Source organism: Talpa occidentalis, unplaced genomic scaffold, assembly GCF_014898055.3.
Source record: "Talpa occidentalis isolate TD23 unplaced genomic scaffold, MPIMG_talOcc4v2.1 talOcc4.2, whole genome shotgun sequence".
Lineage (NCBI taxonomy): Eukaryota > Metazoa > Chordata > Mammalia > Eulipotyphla > Talpidae > Talpa > Talpa occidentalis.
In genome coordinates, this window is record NW_023602073.1 from 68,861,788 (window position 1) to 68,874,403 (window position 12,616).

The 12,616-nt window shown below is 40.4% G+C and overlaps 1 protein-coding gene and 1 pseudogene across 1 annotated transcript in view; one reads left to right on the forward strand and one right to left on the reverse strand.

Moving 5' to 3' along the window:
* The window catches only part of LOC119251429 (patched domain-containing protein 4-like), a 72,733-nt gene extending 65,124 nt beyond the window's left edge, over nt 1-7,609 (reverse strand). Inside the window, exons 1-2 of the mRNA XM_037518721.1 lie at nt 7,453-7,609; nt 6,723-7,134 (exon numbers count right to left, since the gene is read on the reverse strand). Of these exons, the coding sequence (XP_037374618.1) occupies nt 6,723-7,134; nt 7,453-7,457 (417 nt within the window). The 5' untranslated portion in view covers nt 7,458-7,609. The remainder of the gene's footprint in view (nt 1-6,722; nt 7,135-7,452) is intronic.
* Nucleotides 7,456-12,616, forward strand: part of LOC119251430 (casein kinase I-like) — a 60,959-nt pseudogene continuing 55,798 nt past the window's right edge.

Below are 12,616 nucleotides of genomic sequence, written 5' to 3' on the forward strand. Positions count from 1 at the left end.
AAATGTTTCCGTGTGCCAGGACTGTTATGAATGCATCCCCATCCACCAGCACACTGGCAGAAATTATCTGGAGAAATGAGTCACTTCTATGATTCTACTCTGGGGATGGGGCCCAGTAATTTCTTTGACTAAGTTAGGGAAGCAATGGGCCTAGAGCTGTCTTATGCAAGTGTAGAATCTTGGAATTTCCCAATTTCTTCTTTAAACATGTTTATATTGGGCAAGTGTAGAAATGCCTGGATATATCTGGTATGGGTTTGATCTTATGCTGACCAACTCCAAAACTGACTTAAAAGCAATGTGGCCCAAAAATGGTGTTAATAGCTAATGTGTTAAAACACAGAATAGGGCCTCCCTGGTGGCGCAAGGGGTTAAGATGCAACCTATGAAGCTATCTGCAGCCTCTGCAACAGGAGTTCAATCCCCCGGCTGGCCAGGGAGCTACCCACATGGTGCAGTAGACCTCTGCTGACTCGCCCGCTGCTCCCCTCAGCAGCGTACTTCAGTCAATCTACCTGTTCTGTTCTCCACTCTGTCTCTGGTGAATGCTCTCACCCGCCACACCTCTGGCCTATGCCCCAGCTCTTGTATGCATAAAATAAAATATATCTTTAAAAAAATGCAGAATATTGTCCATATAAAATATATGTTGAAAGCACAACATAATAGCTTGTTTCAGTTACAATAATGTTGAAGATTAAGCAAAAATCAGCTAGAGGTAATTATTGCTTAAAGCTGCAGGAAAGGCAAATAAGTGCCTTTTTTGAAGGGATAGCCTTACGTCTTCCTACCTGCATCATTTATATGTGTTTCTATCTTCTCACTCCCAAGCCCTTGGTGGTCCCGGATTTCTGAGCAAACCTCCATCAACCCAGCTGAGAATAAGGTAATGGGAAGAATGGAGAGAACCATTGCTGATATTTTTAACCTTCCCTTGAATTCTAAAAAATGGAAAAAAGCATAAATGAATATTCATAAAAAATATTTAATTTTGTTTAAAGTTGGTCTTTTTTGAAGTCAAAGAGCAGGATCTATGTCTCAATATTAAGCAAGCCAGACTGCTGCGTACTGGGAGCTCTGAAAAATCTGGTTAATGAAATTATCCTGATATGGTGGATAGGAACTATGTACAAATACTTAGGGCACTATTATTAACATATTTTAACAGCAGAATTCAACAAATCTAATCAAGAAATCTACTTTACTCTGGAGGGAAGATATTCTAGAATATATTCCCAAATCCACTGTAATGATAGGAGGAGGAACATCACTGTAGAACTTCAGAACCTCACTGGGTGACAAGAATCCTGGCAAATCCCTGGCCTGGTTCTGACATTTTACACATGAGGAAGCTGAAGCACAGACTGGTGATAGGACTTGTCCAACATTACACAACTAGTCTATAAAGAATGGGATTAGAACTTGATCTCCTATGTATTTCTTATGTTAGGTCCCCATTGTACTTCCCCATGCTGTCTCTTCTTTGTTTCTCCACATGCCAATTTAAGACAGAAATACCCAAGCTTGTCTGGCACAGACGGCCCGAGTTAAGAGACATGGGCCTTATTCCATGCCTCTGCCTGCAGTTAACCCTAGAGCCTCACCCGCTTGCTCTGAGTTGATGTGAAATAATAATTAAAGGTGAAATCATGTGCCAGTGAGGAATTTGCCAACCTCTTTGTGACAGGTTCCATGATAGGCAGATGGTGGGAGTTTGCCTGAACTGGAAGCTTCCTTCCCACATAGGTGAGTGGGGGAAGTAATGCTTCACTTCACCTTCTTTTTTTTTTTTAAGAGACATGTTTTATTTATTTATTTGTTTGTTTTGTTCATACATGCACTGGGTACAGTCAGAAGCGCGGGAGGGTGAGAGAATTCACCAGAGCCAAAGTGGGGAGCAGAGCAGGCAGAAGGACCGAAGTACACTGCTGAGGGGAGCAGCGGGCGGCAGGAGAGGTCTGCGCACTTCACCTTCTTATGGGCTGTGGTGTGAGTGAAGAAGGGGAGGAATGCAAGGGTTCCTTAGTGGAGAGTGGTCTTTTAACATGGATTTGGAAGTATGGCCCTAGTTATTTCTTAATACAAAGGACAGTTGTTAGAAAGAATACTGCAGGATATGACGAGACCTACTATACTACTGTGGATAAGAACATAAATTTCAGAAACAGACAGACCTGGATTTAAATTCCACCTCCAACATATACTACTTTAGGGACCTCATAGAGGTCACTTAACCTCCTGGTCTTTAGTTTTCCTTGCTATAAATTGGGAATAAAATTACTCTTCCTGGCTCATAGACTTGTGAACTAAACACCAGCACTGAGGACATAAAATAAACATTCAAAAAAGTAACAAAGTTTTCCTCTATGGCAAGATAAAATCAGAAGGTAAATTTAAATCAAAATATCAAAGAAGATCCTGATATGAATGTTCTATGAGGTTTCAGAATAAATTAGGAAAAGAAGTCTGTGGAATAATTTTTCCTGGAAATCTCTAAAATAATTTTGTTTCTCACTTCCTATGGTAGTTTAAATCATCTTTCCATTGAAATTGGAACTAAATAATTTCAGGTTTGGAAGATGTACCTAAAAAATAAATCCAAGTTAAGAAACACTGTTTTTTGTTAAAAGCGATTTAGTCTTTTCTTGAATCTAATCTTAAATGCATATATGTCACTTATAGTGTCTAGCAGAAATGTGTATGAAGGGAATTGAATGGGAAGGACAGGCTGCTGGGGAATCACATCTGTTTCGTACATTTCTCACCATTTGCCTTGAATATATTTATCTGCTTCTTCTTTACTATACCTTTTACTGTGGCCAAAATGAAAAAGTAGGGACATGTGGTATTGCTACTTTCTTGGAACTAGCCAAATTAAAAGTAAGGTCATAATGGCCTAACTTAGAAGCAAAGAAATATGACCTATAACCATGAGAACCCCCTGAGTTATAATGAAACATTTTTTTGAGTCCAGAGAAGTTTCATTTTAATCAAGAGATTGATTTCAACAATGTTATATATTTAACTAAAAAATGCAATCAGGTCATGTTGTATAAGCTTACATAATATGTATGTTTTAATAGGTAAAAAGAAAAATTCCCAAATTTTTGTGGTCAAAGCCCTTTACAGAAAGTTGAAAAAAACAGAGAACACCTTTAAAATAAAAAAGCATACTACAGAGGTTTGAAAAGGGATGATAATTTGTGATATCATGGTATAAATAAAGAAATTAATCAATTGGCCAATCAATGAGTGTTTGTTGGAATACTACTTATGTAGAAAGTAGAGAGGCTGGGGTATGGGAATGTGGATAGTATGGAGGACTATAAGGCACAACTTTTGTGCCTTATTAAGATATAATAATATGATGATTATAATGACAGGCACAATTATAAAGTTACAGTGTAGAGGTGCAGGTCTTTCAGATTTGGGCATCTGTTCTGTACACATCTTGAAAGCATACGTTTCCTTTCTTCTGAGTATTCTAAACTGACCTTTTTTTTTTCCTTTAGCCAGTTTTATCAGAGTCTCTGGTTGAAATTCCATACCAGGCAACTTTCTGTGTCCCAGCCTTTAAGGATCACCATGTCAAGATAATCATGTTTATCAGAAGTTCTAAACCTTTCTGTGCTCAGAACTACTTGGGTGTCATAGCAAGATGTGGAATATGCCCTTCTGAGTGTCATAACTGAGGTTTCTGAACACTCTTTTCTGTCAATCACTGTTTACACATCTTCAGATTATTTATAAGCACTGACCCACTCCTTCCTTCATGCCAAGAGATTGCCAATTCCTACTAAGATTCTCCAGCCAGTGCGATTTATTTTGTACTTCTTTCTCAACTCTTGATTCTCTGCCCATCAATACCACCTTTTAGCTCTAACATTGTCTATATTGGCCAGAAGTGGGAAGAGTGTTGACCCAAGTATGGCCAAGGAAGGCAACATGAAATCAGACGCGAAAATAGGTACATATAAAATTTCCTTCTAATCTCATATATAAATGAAATTCTCAGATATTAGCATGCATCAACATCATAGGGACACTCTTTGAGAACCACTGCCACATATAAACTAAAATTATTTCCACATAAGCAGTAAAGGTCATCCATCTCACTCTGTTCTGTGCCAGGGAATTGTTAACTTAGCAGTCCTTGGAGATCCTTTGATAGGATTCTAGGAGTCCCTGGTAACCCACAAATTCTATTTTATATTACATTAGCATGCATAAGATTACACATAGATGCTTGAGAGAAGTCCACTGCTCTCAGAAGACATGGTGTGAGGATCCTCCACTGATGCCATGCGGAGAGGCAAGTCAACACATTTGAAGTGACACTGATTAGAATGTAGCAGGATAAGGGCTTTATAATTAATAGAGCCATTTGTGTAACACTCCTGTTCCTTTCATGTATTTTTGTCACTACATTGACCTTTGTAATCAATTGCTGCATTCTTTTATGATTAGTCACTAACTCCCAAAAAGGTATAGATCAACCAATCAGACAAAAACCTTAGACAGAGCACCTGTTATAGGCCTGGCCTGGTGTTGGCTCAATTGTGGACCTAAAGATTACAAAGTCACTGCTTGCAGGTATCTCCCAGTAGGAACACTGACATCCACTTTTAAGACCCATGAGAGTCAGAACTTTGCCCTTCTTGTGCCAAACTCTATTATGTGTGTCTAGAAGAGTACCTAGTAAGTCACAGAAACTCAACCAATGATTATTAAATGAATGAATTCAAGAACTCAGGGGTCTGTACTGAAAATGTGAAAAGATATTACCAGATAAACAAAATGTCCACAGTGGCTAATGGGACAAGGTCCTTGTACACAGAGAGTTCTGCTGAGTAAGGAAATAAGGGACTCAACTAATAATGTGTGTTAAAGAACTGCAAACCAGTCGCAGTAGAGTATACAAACTGGAGTTTAAATATGACACAGTTGCAGATCTTTACACCAGATGTTTGACCTAGGAAAGAACTCAGTCAAAAGCACTCAAAAGCTAGGCTAAGAAGATCACCTTACCACATCCTTATCCTTAACAAGTAACAATGTTGACAGCAAAGGAGTCAGGAAACTAAATGCATGAGTCTATCCACAAAGATTCATCATGAGCCCTTCAATAATTGTGAAGCAGGCAAGCCCTTACCTAGATTTCAAGCTGATGAATCATCTGTCTAGTTTCACTCAACCTCAAGGGGCTGCTGAGCTTTGTAAATCTAAAACCCTGTCAACCTCCAGATGCATTTAAACAAGGACAATGTGTTTAAAGGAGGCAGGTTATAAGGTTCCCTGAGGAATCCTTATTTTCTAAATAAAGTGCATTCAATCCTCCTTCAATTCAGGAAAAGAAGGCTTTTTGGCTCAGAAAACCTAAGAAAGTTATTTTTTTAATTGGATAAAGATGTTGACTATGTCAAACAAATAAATACAAGCATTAATGATAACCTCTATTCCACCATCCATTTATTGAAACTGAGATCCCTCTATTCTATCATTTCCATGGAAGCGCATGCACACACACACAGCCTCATACACATTAGAAGAAAAAAAATTCCTCTTCTTGGGAAACACCTGTCTTGGAAGTTCTTGGTTCTACAGCTTCTGAGCATACACAGGGTCGAGCATACAAATGGTGCAGTGACTCTTCTTGAAGTCACATTTGTCCCTGAAACTTCAGTCACCTGGAGAATGGATGCCTCATTGCCTGCAGCAGTTCACCCTGACTGTGTAGAATGAGTTTAAAAAATCTCATTTGAACAACAGCATTTGAATTGAGAATTTAAACAACACAATATATTTAATGCTGAAATAATCATTCTTTGCAATTTTTGCTGGCTGTGGAATTTTGTCCTTTTTTTTTTTTTGCCATTGAGTTGTTAAAATAGACCTGCTTTGGTTTGAATATTTTTGAGGGAAAGGAAGATAAAAGAACACAGTAAACTAGTACATCACTGAGCTGCACATTCCCACTTTTACATGTAGAAAATTTCTCCTTCTTTTGCTATGCAAACACACAGACCATTCCTGGAATTCCTACTACATTCATACTCACTGCTTTCAGACACATACTCACACACTTGAACCAAGACACAAACTCCCTACATGTCAAAATCAAGCCAGGCTGAAGATGTGAAGAGGTGGATATGGCACCAGGTGGATGTGTAATCAGTAATAAGAAATACATCGAGCCCCATTATGAAAAGAAATCCCCCAAATTGTTCAGGATTCCCCCTCCCCCTTCCATCACTGATTTATTAACCCTGAACAAAGATGTAATTGCAGGGTCTCAGAAGCAACTTTTTCCTTTTTTTTTTCATTTTTTGCATTTTTGGTTTGTTTTTGGCTTTGAATTTCTTAATATCTAGTCGTACCATTCATTGCCTGTTTTCTTCACTTAGTTGCCCATCTTTTTCCCCCCAAAAATGAAAGAAGCATCAGCTTCTGAATGTTAAGGATGAGACCTCTGCATTTTCTTTGCTTGTTTAGGGCAAGAAATGAAGTGCTGCCTCTTTAATTGGCAGAAGCATGCAGGAGGAGCATACCTTTAATTTAGTGTTGGGATACCTCACTTGCACCCTGGCTGTTGTCTTATTGGAGACGGCAGCCTGCCTGAGATCCTCTAGCACTGAAATAATATCATCCAGCACGCATTTCTTATCCTGATTTCTCAACACACACAGATGGGAAAAAGTATAATTATAGCCCTTGTGGTTCACCTTCATTTCCAGCACGGCACGGTGGGTCTGCAGGATCCCCTCAGCCTGGAGCAAAATATTGTCCCCGGGTGGGGAGAGGAGGATCACCCTGCCATACCTCCCAGGGGTGTGTAAGTCCGAATAGAGCTGGCTTTTGGACTGGTCCAGGGGGAAAAGGCTGCTGGCCAGGCTGCGCTCGATCTTGGCCAGGCTGTGGCTGGGAGCGACCAGGCGCTCCAGGTCGCCCTCGGGCTGGAAGCGGTTGAGCGCGCTGAGGCCGAAGGTGATGGTCAGGACTGCGGGCACGGTGAGGAAAAAGACCGGGTGCCGGCTCACGCACAAGCCCAGCCTGTGGCAGAACGACTGGAGCCCTCTGCGAAGCACCTGCCGCAGCATCCTCCACCAGATCCAGCTCGCAGGCGCTCCCGGCCGTCTTAAAAAGCACATGTGACATGTGTAAGCGCCGGGCCACCCCTTCTCCCCCAGCCCACCCCCTCCGGCCAGCCCCCCTTCCCCACCCCTGCCACCTCCCCACCCCCTCCGTGCCCACCCCCAACCACTCCGCCGGGTCTTTCCCCGCCCCACCTCCATGCGCTCCTACTACTCTTTCAAACACTGCAGCAAGTTGCAGCAAGGCGGGCAAATATCGACAGCGCGCGTGGGGGCGGGCGGCGGGCGCTGCGGGGGCACCGCGGGGCCCACCCCTCCCCGGCCTCCCCGCGCCCTGGCCGCCTCCCGCGCCCCCTCTCACCGCATGAGCTGGGTTCACTCGGTCTGGCCCTTCATCTCGGTGCTGCAGTCCCCCGGCCTCCTCGCTGGAGGTGGTTCCGTGCGGAGCGTCCCACAGATGTGGATTTCCTCTCCGTCCTGGTGGGGTTCGGTGCCTAACTGGAACCATGTGCCTCGGTGTTGTAAGAAGCAGACATGTGCCCCATAAGGCGGCGGGGGGAGGGGGTGGAGGAGGGAGAAGGCGGGAGCTAGGGGAGGGGGGGCAGCTAAGCTTTTCTTTTTTTAAGATGCTCACAGTTATTTTTAGAGTTTTGTTTTCCCTCTTGCCTCCCCGCTGGAGTGAATGGAAGAGGATATGGGTGACGGCGCTGCTGGCCCATTGGAGCCGGGGCAATTAGAGCCCAAGTCGGGGGAGGGGGCGTGAAGGGAGGGAACTCGAGCTCCTGGGGGCAGGCAGTTTTTTTGTCCCTTGGATTTCCCGGTGTCCCGAAATTCTGCTTTTGTGCCGAATAAAAGCAGAGAGGATGATGCTGCATTTTTAACATACCACAAAGCAAGCAAGGGATTTCCTTGCAACACCTTCCATGCTGTCATTCCACAGACTGCGACCTAGTATTGCGAGAGACCCCATTTGCTGGTGGTGTGTTGGGACTACAGGGATCCCTTCCTTGTTCTGGTGATTGGAGAGGACTCATTTGCCAATAGTTGTTGCTTGTGGCGTGTGTGTGTGTGTGTGTGTGTGTGTGTGTGTTTTGAAAGTGAATATCTACAGGCAATATGTGGTTTGCATAAAATGCCACATTCATTTTCTGACTTTTGAAGTTTAGAACAAAAAGTTCTTAAAACTGGTTTTAATGCCTGCCCCTCCCACTTACTCCCCCCCCTCCCCAATTTTTTGCTTTGTATCCACCCAAGACCATTTCTGGACATATTCTGAGATGAATGTGGGCTGAGAAAGTATCTGATTTTGTCCTGTGAATGGAATTCCAGAAAAAAACACTTTGAGACACCCATCACATCGTTTTTACCTGATTAAAGAGGACAGAATGAGTAGGTAAAACACACTGGAGTCACATGCTGTGTGAAACAATGATACTTCTATAGGAACAAAAAAATCCCAACAGCTGCAGTTCTCCCCATCAGTTGCCAAAAATGTGAAGGTAAGGAGCTCTCACGTGCAGATCAGACCAAATTCAAAAAATGTTAGCATTAATAATTGAATGTGCGTGTGTGTGTTTTACATTTCACCTGTCGGTGATTTACAGATTCATATTCTGGAAGGCATATGAAGAAATTTTGAGGACAAATTTTCAAGTTCAGTTTGAACTAAAGACCTGCTTTCCAAAGTTTTCTGTTCTTGCTGTATTGACTTCAGAGAGAAGATTGAGTTTCAAGAGATGATTCATTCACATTTTCTTAATAATGGTGAAAGGGCCCATTCTTTCTCATATGCTTAGAGATGTACACATCTATGCATACAAACAAGCTGAAGGACTCATCCTCCATTATTTGCCTTTTATTTCTGCTAGTGCAATCGATTCTTCAGTTAAAAGAGACTGAAGATTCAGCAGAGAGTTCAGAAACAGGGGAGATGCTTAAGGGCAATAATCTAAAGGGTGTTCCGGACTCAATAAAATAAATCAAAAGTAAAAAAAAATTGGATGTTTCACTTATAGGGACAATATAGGGGACCCAAAAAAAGGATCAGGAAAAAAATAATAATAAATAAAAAACTATCAGGCAACTATAAATCAGAGACATTCTACAGGGGTGGGGGAGGAAGAGGGATCAAACAGAGCAGGAAGAGCACAAGGGACTATAGTGATGGTTCATGGGTGACTTGGTGGTGGAAATTTTACGGACTACACTAGATAAGGGTGCTAGCCAGATAGCACCAGATAGGGCATCCCTATCTGGTTTGTGTGTGTGTGTGTGTGTGTGTGTAAATTAAAAAAGGGTGTTGCTGAATGAAGACTAAAGGAAATTCTTTAAAGAATTGAAAGTGACCTTGGTGACTGTTCAGTTTGAGTTCCTATTGAGGGCAGGAGTAGCTTCTATAATATCCCTGATGGTTCTCTATTCAGTTTATGCTACAAAATTCTCCATCTCTAAAAACACATTTATTTTTCTAGGAAACTCAGTCTGTTGTTAAATAGTCACCTTTCCTTGTGTTTTGCTGAAACTAAACTCCTTGCAATTAGAGTTCCCTTGGAATCCAACTGTCAGAACTTTATGTCATGTAATGTAATGTATTCCATTCATGACACATGATATGAAATAGTTTTGGCTTTATAGCAAAGAGAGAATGTATTTATCATCCATTTTCTATATCCTCATTATACTAAGTATACTTGATCATATCTCTACGTGATAATTTCTAAGAAATAGTCTTTTTTTTTTACAAAATATAGAATAAAAGATTTTAGGAATAGACAGTGTTGAGCAAATTACTCCAATTTGTAAATAAGCACTCTAGGAATTATAGAAATTAAGTTACTTCAAGGCTATACACGGAGTTATTTTATGAAGATCACTTTTTCCTCTATTAACCCTCTCCATTTCCCACAGCTCCCTCCCCAGTAAATTCAGTGGGATTAGGGAAAAATAAAGACCAATAGATCGTTCACTAAGCAATGACTGATACATTACTAAGATGAACTACTATGATGTATATACAAACCATGTTATAGAATTATAATGACATGAAAACACATTCACTAAATTTTAAGTGAAAAAGTTACTGTATGAAAACACTGAAAAAAGTAACAGCAAACAATGATGAAATCTTCATTAAGATTTTCTTTTTAGGGCCTCCCCGGTGGCGCAGCGGTTGAGCGCTGGGTTGCGAAGCTGCCTGCAGCCTTTGCAGCCGGTTCGATCCCCGGCTGCTCCCCGGCCACCAGAGGAGGGTCCCACATGGCGCGCAGACCTCTCCTGCCGCCCGCTGCTCCCCTCAGCAGTGTACTTCGGTCCTTCTGCCTGCTCTGCTCCCCGCTCTGGCTCTGGTGAATTCTCTCACCCTCCTGCGCTTCTGACTGTACCCAGTGCATGTATAAACCAAACAAACAAACAAATAATAAATAAAATAAATAAAATAAATAAGACATGCCTCTAGAAAATTAAAAAAAAAAAAAAAAAAAAAAAAAGATTTTCTTTTTATTGCTAGATGTTGATATTATGAGGGACTTTTTAAATAAAAACAATTTCAGAAAATTTTAGGTTATAGAAAAGTTGGGAAGATAGCAGCACATAGAATGTACTTACACACCATACAGGTCCCCAATTACTGTGGCGCATTTATAATTTGTGAACCAATATTGATACATCCATATGACATAGCCAAGAGCCCATCTGTGCTTTATTTAGATTATCTTGATTTTTACAAATATCCTTTTTTGTTCTAGGTTCCCATCCAGGATACCACATCCCATTTAGTCATCATGCCACCTGAGACTCCTTTTGGCTGTGACAGTTTTGCAGACTTTTCTTATATTTGATGACCTTGATACTTTCATGAATTACTGGTCAGGTATTTTGTAAAATGTTGCTCAGGTGGGAACTGATGGTTTTCTCATGATCAGACTGGGGTTAAGAGTTTAAGGGAGGAAGATCACGGAGGTGGAATGCCACTTTCATTATATTATATCCAGAGTACATTTTATCAACAAGATTTATCACTGTTGCAATGAACCTTGACCTGCCTGAAGTAGTGTTTGTCAGGTGTCTCCACTGCATAGATACTCTTCCCCCACCCCTTATCCCTACTCTCCTCTTGGGAAGAAAGTCACTGTGTGCAGCCTAAACTTAAATTGAAGTTTGCGTAAATAAATTAATATACATGATAATATTTGTCCTATTCTATCCTATTCTATTCTTCATATCAGTATGGACTCATGGATATATCTAGATATAGCTTTGTAGTTAGGGTTATAATCTAAATCTGCAGTGTTTACTTTGTTACTCAAATTGTTCCAACTTTGGGCATTAGGAGATCTTTTCCATTGACTTCTGTATCCCTTTGAAATATCCCATTACTTGGCAGTGTTTTTACAGTGTTTAGGAATAGACAGTGTTGAGCAAATTACTCCAATTTGTAAATAAGCACTCTAGGAATTATAGAAATTAAGTTACTTCAAGGCTATACACGGAGTTATTTTATGAAGATCACTTTTTCCTCTATTAACCCTCTCCATTTCCCACAGCTCCCTCCCCAGTAAATTCAGTGGGATTAGGGAAAAATAAAGACCAATAGATCGTTCACTAAGCAATGACTGATACATTACTAAGATGAACTACTATGATGTATATACAAACCATGTTATAGAATTATAATGACATGAAAACACATTCACTAAATTTTAAGTGAAAAAGTTACTGTATGAAAACACTGAAAAAAGTAACAGCAAACAATGATGAAATCTTCATTAAGATTTTCTTTTTAGGGCCTCCCCGGTGGCGTTACATACTTTCAGGTATTATATGATATTCTAGCATCATCTTACATCTTTTCTCTTAGAAGCAGCCATTTCTCCAAGGGGCCCTGGTTCATTTAATTGAAGAATGGTGTTAGAAATACAGATCTGTGTGCTGTGTGTACTGTTTTGCTGTTGGGGTGTTACTATTTTTATGCCTTCTCAGACAGCTGACAACATGGCAAAATATGGGACTATAATATTCTGTGTCTATGTGTCTATTACCTAGAAATAGTTCTTTTTATAACTATATCTATATTAATGTAAATATGAGTTTACACTTGCCTCCAACAATAATCTATTACCCTGTGGATCATTGTACTCTCTCCACTTGCTTGCCTATAACACCCATCTGCCAATGAGAAACTGGCTCTGTGGGTGATTTTGAAATCACTTTTCTATCATGAAAATATATTTATTTTTTATTGTAAAAATTGTTTAAGGGAAAGAAGAAAAGCATGGTTCCTTAATTCTGATACTGTGAAAAGCTGATGTTAAATGCTATTATGGATTTGTTATTAAGACAAATTATATGCTAAAGAGAAAGTAACTGTTAGCAATATTCCAGATCAACCTATAGAAAGTTAATTTGCACTAAATTATCACCTTATAAATCTAATTTAAAATAAAGCTTAACATAAAAGCACTGTACTTATAGGCCAATCAGTAAATATCTACGTTGTTTAGTTCATGTAAGATTTGCCTTTTCTGATA